Below are 12,029 nucleotides of genomic sequence, written 5' to 3' on the forward strand. Positions count from 1 at the left end.
GACTGAGTTTATCTGAGCCCCCCACTCTGCCAAAGCCTCAAATAGCGGCACACTGTTCTTGCTGCGCTGCTGAGCTGAGAGGACTGAGGCCTAAAGCATTGCCAATCAAATTCTGGGGCAGAGTAGGGCTGCCTGCAGGGCCACTTCCTGTCTGCTGCCCCGTGGCATCTGTTACTCCCTTGGCTTCCAGGTTTCCTTTCCTCTGCTGGGGCTACCACATATCCACAGGACCCTGAGAAAAACATGGCACTGCCCAGCCCCAGAAAACTTCTATGAGCAGGAGAGTAAAATTTAGAATTGAGGGGACACAGAAGTTGGCCTCTGTGGACAGGAAGGAAGGATTGTCCTTCTGAATGACTAGAACATGGGGGGAGGGAACACCTGAGAACATTGCCGCTAGATCAATTGTGATGGCCAGAGTGGGCTTCCCCTTCCCTTCCCACAGCACCACCCCCGGCATGCTGCACAGGGAGTCGTGAAACCCCAGAGTAGTGATCAGTGACAGGTATGGAGGGCAGAGAACCTCCAAACTGGGGTGGAGGGACTTTCTGCAGAACGTCCCTTGCTCTCATGAATGCAGGACTTGGATCCAAAGCCTTGTTTCGTAGGTGATTCAGTCACAAAGAAACTGCCTTTATATTCCAACCATAATTGATGTAAGGAATTTGCTGCTGTTAGATGTGGTGCTGGCTGGTTTCTGAGGAGGGATAGACAAATTCATGGAGCAGGAGGAGTGGTCTATCAGCAGTGATTAGCTGTGTTGTCTAAACAGATCCACCTTGTTCAGAGACAGCATTGGTCATAATAGACAAGTAAGACTTCCATGTTCAGAGGAACTGTACCTCTGAATAATGGCTATAGAGCTTCCTTTACTTCTTGCCCAGGCTTGAGAGCTTTTCTGGAGCATCACACATTGTCCGCTGATAAACATAAGATGCTTTAATAAAGGAAGCTTTGTTGCGATCCAAGAGGATTCTTCTTATATTCTCAGTTCTACCTGCATTCTAGAAACAGACTGTGGGTTTTGTTAAAGAGCTCATACTTCTTGGAATGATATTTTACAGAAGCTCTAAAGCTTTTAAAACTCAAATAATGCATGATGAGCTGACGGTTGATGTCACTCACTGTTTTCTGGCCTCTGGTGTTGATTTTCCAGATGGATACAGTAGCCGAGAACGTTTGTCACCAGAAGTTTATGAAGAATCGGAAACTGATCCTGGTGCAGAGGAAGTGTCCACACGGATCTTTGTCGCCCTTTTTGACTACGATCCACTGACCATGTCTCCTAACCCTGATGCAGCAGAAGAGGAACTTCCATTCAAAGAAGGGCAGATCATCAAGGTATCACACTCCAATAGAACAGGGCAGCTCTCTTGCAGGAGTGGACTTAGAACCTCAGCCCAAGAAGGCAGTGTGCTCATCCTTTCACTGTTAAGCACTTTCCCTTTCTTGCACAGAGAGAAATGTCAGTGACAGCACTACAGAGTACAGCTACCTGTGGATATGAGAGCTGTAATAATGTAATATGGCCAGGCAAGGTCCTCCAGTCTCCAAAGGCCCTACAAAACCAAAATGCTTCAAATTCTGAAAGCTAAATTTGTGGGGAAAGAATTTAGCATGTGCTCAGAGCCCTTCCAAACTGGCTCCATCCACTCATGTGGGCTGAAGGCCCTTGATCTTTCAAGATCAGCAGCTGGTTTTAACTTCTGGAGGTTCTTCTCCCTTGGTCGAACCAAGCGATCCCCTTTTTTCTTATCCTTGATCACATCAGGTTTATGGCGATAAAGATGTTGATGGGTTTTACCGGGGAGAAACCTGTGCAAGACTGGGCCTTATCCCCTGCAATATGGTCTCCGAAATCCAAGCAGACGATGAAGAAATGATGGAGCAGCTTCTGAAGCAAGGGTTTCTCCCTCTCAACACCCCTATCGAAAAAATAGGTAAGTAGCTGCTACTGTCACATGGCGAACTGTTGAATGTGCCCATCCATTTGGGCTGTCCTTGCAATAGCAGCATGATGCGTCTCCATGCAACCATGGGTCTCCTTGCAAGCAGGACACAACCCCCGTCTGTAACTTGATTACAATATAAACAGAATGAAACAACAGAAGCGAAACTGGAAATAATTCTTCCCGCTACCAATTCCTTTCAAGTTTTCCCATTTCTTGTTCATTCATTCATTCAGAAGAAGTTGACTTTGTAGAAGTGCGGCCAGTATGTACGGCACATTCCAATGCACAGGTGCCCACTTCGCCCCAGGAGAGCCTGGCGCAGCTCTCCAGCCATGTCCCAAATGGCACCACAGTCTGACAGAGAGGTTGCAGCCATGTGGGAAAGAGAACTTGCATTCCCCTTTAGGGATGCAACAGTCACAGATGGCCAATCAGAGAGGGCCAAACCGAACCTGACACCAGTCGCATGGATGCAGTTCACGTGCACACTTCTTGTTGAACGGCAGCTGCAGGGAGGGCTGCTGGTCGCTGGTCAAGGGGAAGTTCCTCTGGAACCAGCAGCAGTTTCCTTTGACACTTAAAAGCAGCTTCAGATGGGGTGGGAAGGGGGGGACTTTGTCAGGTTCACAGCCCCCCCTCCGCCCTAGTCCTGAAGCAAAAATGGATGAATCTACTAGTTATTTGTTCTGCATCCAGTTTTTAAATCTCAAGTTTGTTCTGCCCCAGATAGAAAGAAGTGTGCAAATCTGAGGAAATTTTTTTAAAAGGTAAAAACCAAACTGAAATTAAATTTCCGTCCGTCTGCATCAGCCAAATTGACTCTCCAACATGGAGAGGACAAGGTTATGTCAACCTGCCCTCCCATGGAGTCGCTAAACATGAAGAGCTCATCAGAGAATGAGAGGGGAACCCCAATTCAGCATCCCAAATGTGGCTAAATCACAGATTTAAAGTCAGGCTTTACAGAATTAAACTCTCAAAAACTTTGAGCCTAGCTGAATAAATCTGACGGTTTCGCTTTCCCCTGCATTTGATGATTTTACATGGGTTTTTTTTTTCTGTCCTATGAAAAAAGTTCTAATTTTAGTAAATTCTTATCAAAACTGAGCTGCAACCAAACTGTCCATTCCTGTCAGGCAGCTGCTCAGGCTTTTCATGATCCATGCAGGGTTCTGAGTCACATCTGCCACAGGGGATGGGATCACGGCAGCCCTGCTCTGTGATAAAATCAGTCACATCCCGCAGAATTACTAAAATGAATGTACTTCAAACAGTTGCGGTGCTATGCTTCTGTCTGTTGCCTAGTCCACCTTCTAAAAGAACAAGAAAGAAAGCAAAGTAAGACTTGTGGAACAGCTTCACACCTTCTCCTCTTCTTGTTTCTTTGTGCTCCTTTTCTGAAGTCAACTGCAACCGTTTCAAAGAGAACGCACGCTCTGTACACCGCAGATCCAGAAAGTCTGAAAGAGGTCTGTGCTTAAAGAATAAAATGAGAAATGAACCCCCAACCCACCTGCCTGCTCCAAGCCATTGAAGAAGCAAAGTGCTTTGAGCTGTCCTGTTGGATACACCGTTTGTGCACTGGATCAGATACTGGCAGCCGATGGCAGCCGGGGCAGAATCTCTCCATCACCACCCAGGGCAATGCTATTATACCAATGTTTGGTTGATTAGCACAGGACAGTGGTTTTCAAAGTTCTCTGTGCAGAGCTCTAGGACCCCTTAGAATCTGATCGGGGTTCTTCAGGAACAGAGGGGACCCACTTGTGATCCTACAGATGTCCTGGATGAACTCCCTCATCGCTAGTTTTCATGACTATGACTGGTGGGAGGTTTGGGCCAAAGCATCTGAAGGGTGGACCACAAGGTCCTCACCCTTGCTCAGTCAGTCATGCCAAGCAAGCTTCCTTGGGAAGCAGCTTGCTTGCTGCAATGGATCTCCTTCAGTCCAGGAAGGTGGGAGGTGAGGCCACTAGAGCGCAATGCTGCTCGGATGGCAGATGGGATCTCCTGGTAGAGCTCCTGGAAGGTTACCGTAGTAGGTTGGCAAGACTTTCTGACTCCCAGTGGTTCACCACCTGCAGGCAGTATGGATTTAGGGGGGGAATGGGCCGATGTGGTGCTTGCTGCTGACATCCCAGCCCTGTTGTTGGTCACCTGTAAAATGAGAGCATCATAGGGCAGCTCCGACAGCTGGTTTTGGAGTTTCATGTTGGAATCCCTGACTAGATACAGGTTAGAACTGTACACATCTGTTTATTGCCTGCAATTTCAGGTTATCACAAGTAAAATAAAAGACAAGCAATAAAATTGTTGTGAGTGCAACTTACACAAATCTAGCAAGATTTCAAATCCCAGTTTCATGAGCACAAACCAACAGAATTTAAAGGTCAAAGGAAAAAGGGGACAGGACCAAACACTTGCAGTGTTCAGCTCAGAGCATTTACTGCCAGTAACAAAGGCACTTCTGCTTTTTTGAATGGAGAAGGGAAACACATAGAACCAGTGGAAAACCACCAAATTATTGGCAGTCTTGATGGGGGGGGGGGAGAAGCTGGAAAACCCTAGACTCCAGATGGTCAGACTTAAGGTACGGATCTGGGTTCAGGTGCACACTCATTCAGCAGTACAGAGCTGCTCATGAAGATGCTCAGGGGTTCTTTGTAAGACCAGTCCATGTAGAAAGGTCTCCCTGAGATCAGAAAGTTTGAATACCACTGCCTAGGGAATTCTGTTTCTGCAGGCCAAGAAGATGCCGGTAGCCCAGACAATGGCACTAAAGCTCCCGCCCAGCCTGGACCAATGCTGAATTTGTGTGTGCATGGGCTTCTAAATTTTACCAGGCACCAATTAGGTCCACAACCATAAGGAGGCGACACTTTAAAAACTAAGATTCTCAGAACACTGAGCCCGACCAAATCCAAAACGAGTGCTTTCCAGACTTGGATATTTGGAATGCACAAAGCCCTGAGAATGATGGTGGGAAAAAGCTCAAAGTATCTGACTTGCATCTTGACATCTGACAGGTTGATCCCATACTGTCTCCTGTAGTTTTGTGGTGTCAGGGGCTATTGAACAAAAAGGGCACAAGTCTGAAGCACTTGTGGTCTCATGGAACTTGTTTCATTCTTCCAGCCTATGTCTTCAAGGCAGATTGTTGTTCCAGATAAGGAACAGTGCAGGATTTGATGAGGATATTTATTCCTTGTAAATCTTGCCCTTCATTTCCAACCTCCACTCTCTTTCCCCTGCATCTTTGTACACCAAAGACTGGTGAATTCTCTCCATGAGTGCTAAAATCAGATTAGATCAACTGAAATATTGTTTCAGTTCTGATTTGGTTCGAAGGCGGGGGGGTGGGGTGCGGAATGATCTGTAGGCCCAACACTTGTTCCATGATGAGACTGTAGCTTCCGAAGCCATTTTCATTCCTGGTCCATCAAAGCCAGAATCTTTTATTGTGAGTTTCCTACATCAGCTTCACAATGTTCTTCATTGACTCTGCCCCAAACATCCACCATGAGATGATGACAGTTAACATGCATGGTTTCTCTTGACAAACTAGCCAGCTGCAAGAACCACCGTGCATTCCAGTGACTTGGAAGCCAAAGATAATTGTGAAACTTTCCTTGTGAAATGTTTGACACCGATGTCTAAACATGGCTGGCCGTGACTTTCCCCAAGTGGTAATTGCTCAAACCACACTTGCTTTCTTCGCTGATTGAGAAAATGTGCATATTGTCTATATAAATACGATTTCTGTAACTGTAGAGAAACGCATAAAGGTGTTGAAAGCATCTTTTTTTCCTAGCAGCGCAAAATGCAGCATAATCTTCAGACAGAATTGTCCGTCTGTCCATCCATCATCATCTCTTTCTCTTTCCTTCTTCCCACCTCTCTATGTAATATCAATTGTGTTTTTTTACCTTTGGTTTATAGCTTCGCTCCACTAGCACACCCAAGAACTATGCGCGATTCTTTCTGGCTCCTGGAAGCTATAAGCAAGCGTTGTACATTGCTGAGTGACACTGTGTTGGGTGGTCATCCTTAGTAGGGCTGGTTTTGCAGCCGACTGCACGGTGCCTAAGAATGCACTGGATTCTGTGCACACCTGAGGTGGCATCCCCACATCCTGTACTGTCACTTACAGGCTAGTGGTCAATTAATCAGAAAGACTGTTTGAATGCAGAAATGTCTATTAGATGGCAATTTTGGATAGAACTTAACTTACAGCCTGACTAATTCCATAAAAAGACAAGATCAACTTTAGAGTTAGGATCTGTACTGAAGAAGGTCTGCATTTCTTGTTTGCTTTGCAAAACCAGAACAAAATTAATTGGTCTGTTGTCCAGTTTTGGATCAAGAAAGGTCTTGAGTTGATAGCTTCCTTTGTACAGAGAAACTGCACTGTTAACATGCATTTAAAAGTAACTGTGATAGCTTTTCTTCCTTTTGGTTGGAACAGAAAGGAACCGAAGGACCAGCCATCAACCTGCAGCACCAACGAGGAGAATGGTGGCGTTATATGACTACGATCCAAGGGAGAGTTCTCCTAATGTTGATGTGGAGGTATTCACTGAAACGAGGGGAGCCACTTCTTTATCCCCAGAACTGTGAATAATGGGGGAATTGCATCCATTTAAGGCAGGGGTACACATTTTTGGCTCCAGAAGCTCCATACGATGCTTGTTAGGGAGTTGGGGCCTACTCTGATACACGTCACCCTTTCAAGTAACGAAGGGCCTTTCTCAAGATCCACCCTTTTTCTCAACCATCTGGATACAGACTGTGCTTTTCTCATTGGTATCGGGCACAAATGAGTGATCAGGACTAGGGTTATGGGAGGGATGGTGAAAGAAGGGTAGACCTATTGAAGGCTCCATGGGAGGCCTCTAGGCTACAGATTGTGCATCCCAGATTTAGGGTATGGGACATGTCATCTTGTGCCCAAGCAGATAGGATGACCCATGCTGGATCATACCAAGTGTCTGGTATTGTGCACCACTTTTCTCTCTTCCCCACCACGCAGGAAGTATGGGCTCATCCAACCCAAAATAAATCCAAATGCTAGGGCAGTCATGTGTCTGTTCTTATTCATCAGGATGGGCCGAAATTTGAAAACTATTTTGCAGAATCCAAAGAAGTTTATGGTGTTGTCCTTTGCTCTCTCTATAGGCTGAGTTAACATTTTGTACAGGAGACATTATTACTGTTGTTGGAGAAATCGATGAAGACGGGTTTTATTATGTAAGTGCTTTATTTCTTGCCTCCATCTGTTCCAACTGCGGTATGCAGAGTATGTGTGTATGCAGGTCTTTTTCTGTTTTGGGGAAGCAGCTTAATTACTACTAACAATTTAGCAGTTTCTTACAGTGTCCCTGTCCAACTGAGAACACTAGAGGGTACTGTAGGCCAGGCGCCATATTTTATATTCTTCCTAGTGCTCACATGCATAAGAATAGGCTGTGCTGACTTCCTCACTTGGAACTGCCACTTTCAAAACCAAAGACCCATTTCCAGAACCAACAAGTGAACACTGCAGCAAAATGTTTCCACTCTAGCTCGGATTCCTAAGGCAAAATGGAAACAGCTGCCGAACAACATGGAAGCAAATTTGCTGAACTGGTTAAGCCTCATGCATGTCCCAGAAACAGTTTTTCACTTGACACAGGAAGGGGAAAATCTTCTCAATCTGGAGGGAAGCACACAAGGCCGGGACCACTGTGAAAAAAGCGCCACTTCTAGTAGACATCCAAGACACTTTAGGGACCTGTGGATGACAGGTTTGGGCATTGAACTGAGCTCTCAAGGGAAAACACAGTCTTGAAGTACTTGGGTACCAAGCCAAGGAATACGAATTTTATCATCTAGCACAGTGGTTTTCAACCACTGATCCGTGGACTGGTGTCAGCCCATGGGAGGTCTCCTACTGGTCAGGGGTGTGTATCCCGCTTGCTGCAGACCAGCGAGGGGGCTGGCTGTGCTCCGCCCTCTTCCTCAGTTGGCATCACATTGGTGGGGGACCAGCGCTGCCAGGGGGGAACAGAGAGGGGAGAGATAGCTCGATAGGAGCTGGCTGGAGCCATGCTGCACTGATTTGGTATTTTGTTCTTTGGTTGGCATTTTTGTTGCTTGGTTTCTGGTTGTTTCAGAGATTTTTTTTTTGGTATTATGTTTGGAAACTAATACACAGAATACTGTATTGTGTGTATGGTGCTTTTTGTTTCCTCCTCAGCAGTCCTTGAGGTGGTTTTCCAGTTTTTGCCGCTCCCCAGCTGTGGGAAGGTTGAAAACCACTGATCCAGCACAACTGCCTGCAATCTTCTGCCTTTTCATGTAGACCTGTTGCAGGTGACTTGCTACGGTCCCGTGTTAAGAAAGTAGCAGTAACTCAGGCCAGTACTGCTTTGAAAACCAGAATTCTTAGCTGTTGCTTTTTCTCCCCTTCCATTCCAGGGTGAGCTTATTGGTCAGAAGGGCTTGGTTCCTTCAAATTTTCTTGAAGAAGTGCCTGATGATGTCGAAGTGTATTTATCGGATGCCCCATCACGATATGCTCAAGATACACCAATACGTACAAAAGCAAAAAGGGTAAGCAAGCATTGAGAAAAAGCCATTGTCCTGTTTGGTCTTCTCCCATACATCATTGCAGATTCAGTTTATTAGTTTGTTTTTTTACATTTTTAAAATCATTTTTTAGGCTATGCTGGAAAAAGGTCAATAAAAACAAAATGACTTCTTCCACTAGCATGTACAGTATAACGAGCATTTAGCATTATGAACCTTTAGGCTGATTGGTTCATTGCAAGTGTAGCATCACAAGCGCTATCTACTTTGCACATCAGTTTATGCCTCCAGAATGTAGGTATGCAAGGGATGTAAATACAACACAGAAAATAGGGGAAGTCCTGTAGGTATGATAAGGAAGCCCTTCAACATAAACCCCTCCAGGCTTTCTTTGGCTGCCAGCAAGCGCCCCACAAGGATGTCCACCTCCCCAGAAAGTAGTTCATGTGTAGTATCTCACTTGTCTTCTCTCATCACTGCAGTTTTTATATATTCTATTTTATGTATATTTTTGTTTCTTTGCTCATCTGCTTGGGAACAGAAGAAGAGTGTTCATTTCACACCTTAAAAAAAGGCAGTGTAGCCTTCACGTAAGTGAGCAACTGAAGATACCGAGAGATACCAATTCAAGCTAGCTGGCATTATCTAATGCAAGCCATCTTGGCACCTAAATGTGCGACAAGAGAAATATGTCTCCAAACCTATTAGCCCTGCTTGGTTGCAGACTTGCCTTGTACTTTTTTAAAAAATCAACTTCTAGGGTACTACGTAATCATACCATGTTAATAGAATTGAGTTTTGTCTTCTGGGATTCTTCCTCCTTCAGGGCATGTTCGTAAAAAAAGAGTTTAACATTTGGAACATATTTCTTACCAGACTCAATGTTTGTTTGCATTAAAAAGTGTACCTAGTGTCAAACTCCAAAGAGAAGCTGCATATTGCATTGTTGGCCAATCTGGGAAGAAAACTTGACCTCAGTTTTTTTTTAGGGGGTGGAGGGAGAGTACAAAGCAGACCCACCCTTGAAGAAGCATAACATTGTAAGCAGATAAGTATGATAGTTGAGAAAATGGATATAGCCGTTTCTGAAAACGCATTAACCTCATATATCTGCTTAAATTGTTTGCCTTAAAAAGTCTCTCTCCTGGTCAGTGGAAAGCCAGATTTGCCTTTGGCAAGGTCTACACCCTCGTCCTCCATTCAAAACACGCAAAGTTAAAAGAACCACAGATCAACACCAGTGTTTGAAAACACTCAGCAACTCTTTGGTTTATCAATGCAATAACAGTTGATACAAAAACCATGCAGCTCAAATCCCATGAATGCATTAGAGCTCAGTACATGGTATCTTCAGGTGTACGTTGGGGGTGCTTCTACAAAGTGGCTCTTTTTTCTTTTGTTTTCTTCATTAGACAAAGACCTTGATTTGAGATCAAAGTAAGCTTGCGACCCCTTTGCTTTAACTTCATTATCGAAATGGCCTGATCTGGCCATGGCAGTAACTATCGAAGTATCATAGCTGCTAAAATAAATGTCCAACTATTAGTATTAAGAAAGCACCGTGCTAGGGCTCACTATACTTTTCACTTTTAAAATGGCTTTCATGTGTCTGCATCTTGCACTTTCTACAATGAAGTACTTGTTGTACTGTTCGTTGTACAAGCAATCATATTCCACGTATGTCTGTAGTGAAACATGTTGCCACACGTATCAAAGGTCTTGAAGCTTTCTTTGATTAAAATTAAGGTTCATTTTAGCTTTTTTCTTCCAACCAGTGTGCCATCTTCTCTCAAAATATGTATATACAGTATGCTAAAAGGAACCAAACATTTAATGGAACTCAAGAACTAAAACACTCCAATTTTATTATCTTCATAATTGGCGCTTCCTTCTGGAAACTGGCTGGTGTATGTAGAACTTGCCATTTGTAGTACTTAGCCCGATTTCTCATAACTTCGGGGCCAGCACTAGAGTACTGAAATGCGAAAAGCAATCTGAGACTTGCAAATCCAGTTCTGGGACATTGATTCCAATGAACAGTTTTAATTTAAAACAAAATCCAAACCGCTTCAGCTGTATATGCTGTTTCTAACTTACTTTGGTAAAGTAAACAAATCTGTTGTGTGGCATACTTTAAGGGAAAAATGGATTGTCCAAAAATGAAAAAAGTGGGTAATGAAGCAAATGTTACCAACTTTCTTGTTGTTGATGGCTTTCAAACATTCAGTAAACTGTCACAATGTACCTACTAGGTTCCTCCTCAGAATACAGGTACCTCACCAAGGAGAGCACCATCCCCCACAGTCCATCTCCATTCGGGGTCACCTCCGTCATCTGTGGGTTCTGGTAGTCCTGGGAGAGGCAGGGAATTACCCTCGAAAAAGAAAAAGGGGCTGCTATCCAAGGGGAAGAAGCTCCTGAAAAGGCTTGGTGCAGTGAAATGATTTCGTGTTCTTCTGGACAACCTGTAAAGCTTCAGATCTATGTATTTTTTTTTACAAAGAAAAATTACAAAAACTTCACTAACTAGGGCTTTCATGACTATTCTGAACATCTTTCTATAGAGAACATAGCTACTACTTAGTGCATTCCGACATCAGCAGCGACTTCTGTTTGGTCTTTCAGTAATTTAATCCGATGGCAAGGAGGGGGGGATGTACATGGCATTGCTACTAAAAGCAGTTACCAATGTGCATTTTCAAAAAGATAAAATTGGAGGGATTAAGGACCATCAAAAGAACCAACCCTCTGGTGACAAAGCAACTCTTCCTGCTAATACCTTTCAATACATTTTGGTACATTTCCCTCCCTTAAAGTGGAGAAAGAAACTTGTTCTTTGATCCCTCTTCTAATCATCTACCCACAACTTGACACACACATGGTCTTGAAACTCCTAGTTTATTCCGCCTTGATGTTTGCCTTATTAATGCACAATGATTTGTACTGTCTAAACTATACAGCGTATACTTCGTATGTACTGTGTATTCAACTGTCTTTCCATCCTCACTGAGACATTGGTAACTTAAAAGATCAAGTAATTGGTGTTACTGACTCCGTTCCACGTCTGCTGTAATTCTTGGGAGTCTGAAAGTGTTGTGCAAAGATGCATTTTTAAACATCTGTATGAGTTCTGCTAGTCAACCTCTCAAGTACATTAAAAGCCAGATTATTGAATAAAGTTATCCAGAAAATGCACACCTTCAAGCCATTTAATAAATATTTGTGTAGGTTCTGGCACTGGTAAAAAGATTTGGTACTCCAACTGCCAGAGACTGTACTGTGAAATGCAGATTCCAGCTGGACACCATTTTTGTACTGTTGATCTCAAAGTATGCTAGACAAAAGTGTGAGGAAGTACTACAATGAGAAAGCTGCATTATTCACTGGCCATTGCCAGCGAGAAATCACTAAAAAGCAACTGCTCAGCTTGCCACATAGTATGTCCTGTTATTGGCACTGTTGTTTGGGAAAAAATCTTAACGAAAACTATGAAGTTGCTGGCAGACATAT

General features: G+C 43.9%; 1 protein-coding gene across 1 annotated transcript in view; it reads left to right on the top strand.

Moving 5' to 3' along the window:
• Positions 1-10,963, top strand: part of RIMBP2 (RIMS binding protein 2) — a 50,221-nt gene extending 39,258 nt beyond the window's left edge. Inside the window, exons 16-21 of the mRNA XM_044440707.1 lie at positions 1,157-1,341; positions 1,772-1,940; positions 6,418-6,521; positions 7,128-7,199; positions 8,409-8,543; positions 10,772-10,963. Coding sequence (XP_044296642.1) covers positions 1,157-1,341; positions 1,772-1,940; positions 6,418-6,521; positions 7,128-7,199; positions 8,409-8,543; positions 10,772-10,963 — 857 coding nt within the window. The remainder of the gene's footprint in view (positions 1-1,156; positions 1,342-1,771; positions 1,941-6,417; positions 6,522-7,127; positions 7,200-8,408; positions 8,544-10,771) is intronic.
• The last annotated feature ends 1,066 nt before the right edge of the window (positions 10,964-12,029 follow it).

This window comes from Varanus komodoensis, unplaced genomic scaffold (genome assembly GCF_004798865.1).
Source record: "Varanus komodoensis strain SLA01 unplaced genomic scaffold, ASM479886v1 scaffold38, whole genome shotgun sequence".
Classification (NCBI taxonomy): domain Eukaryota; kingdom Metazoa; phylum Chordata; class Lepidosauria; order Squamata; family Varanidae; genus Varanus; species Varanus komodoensis.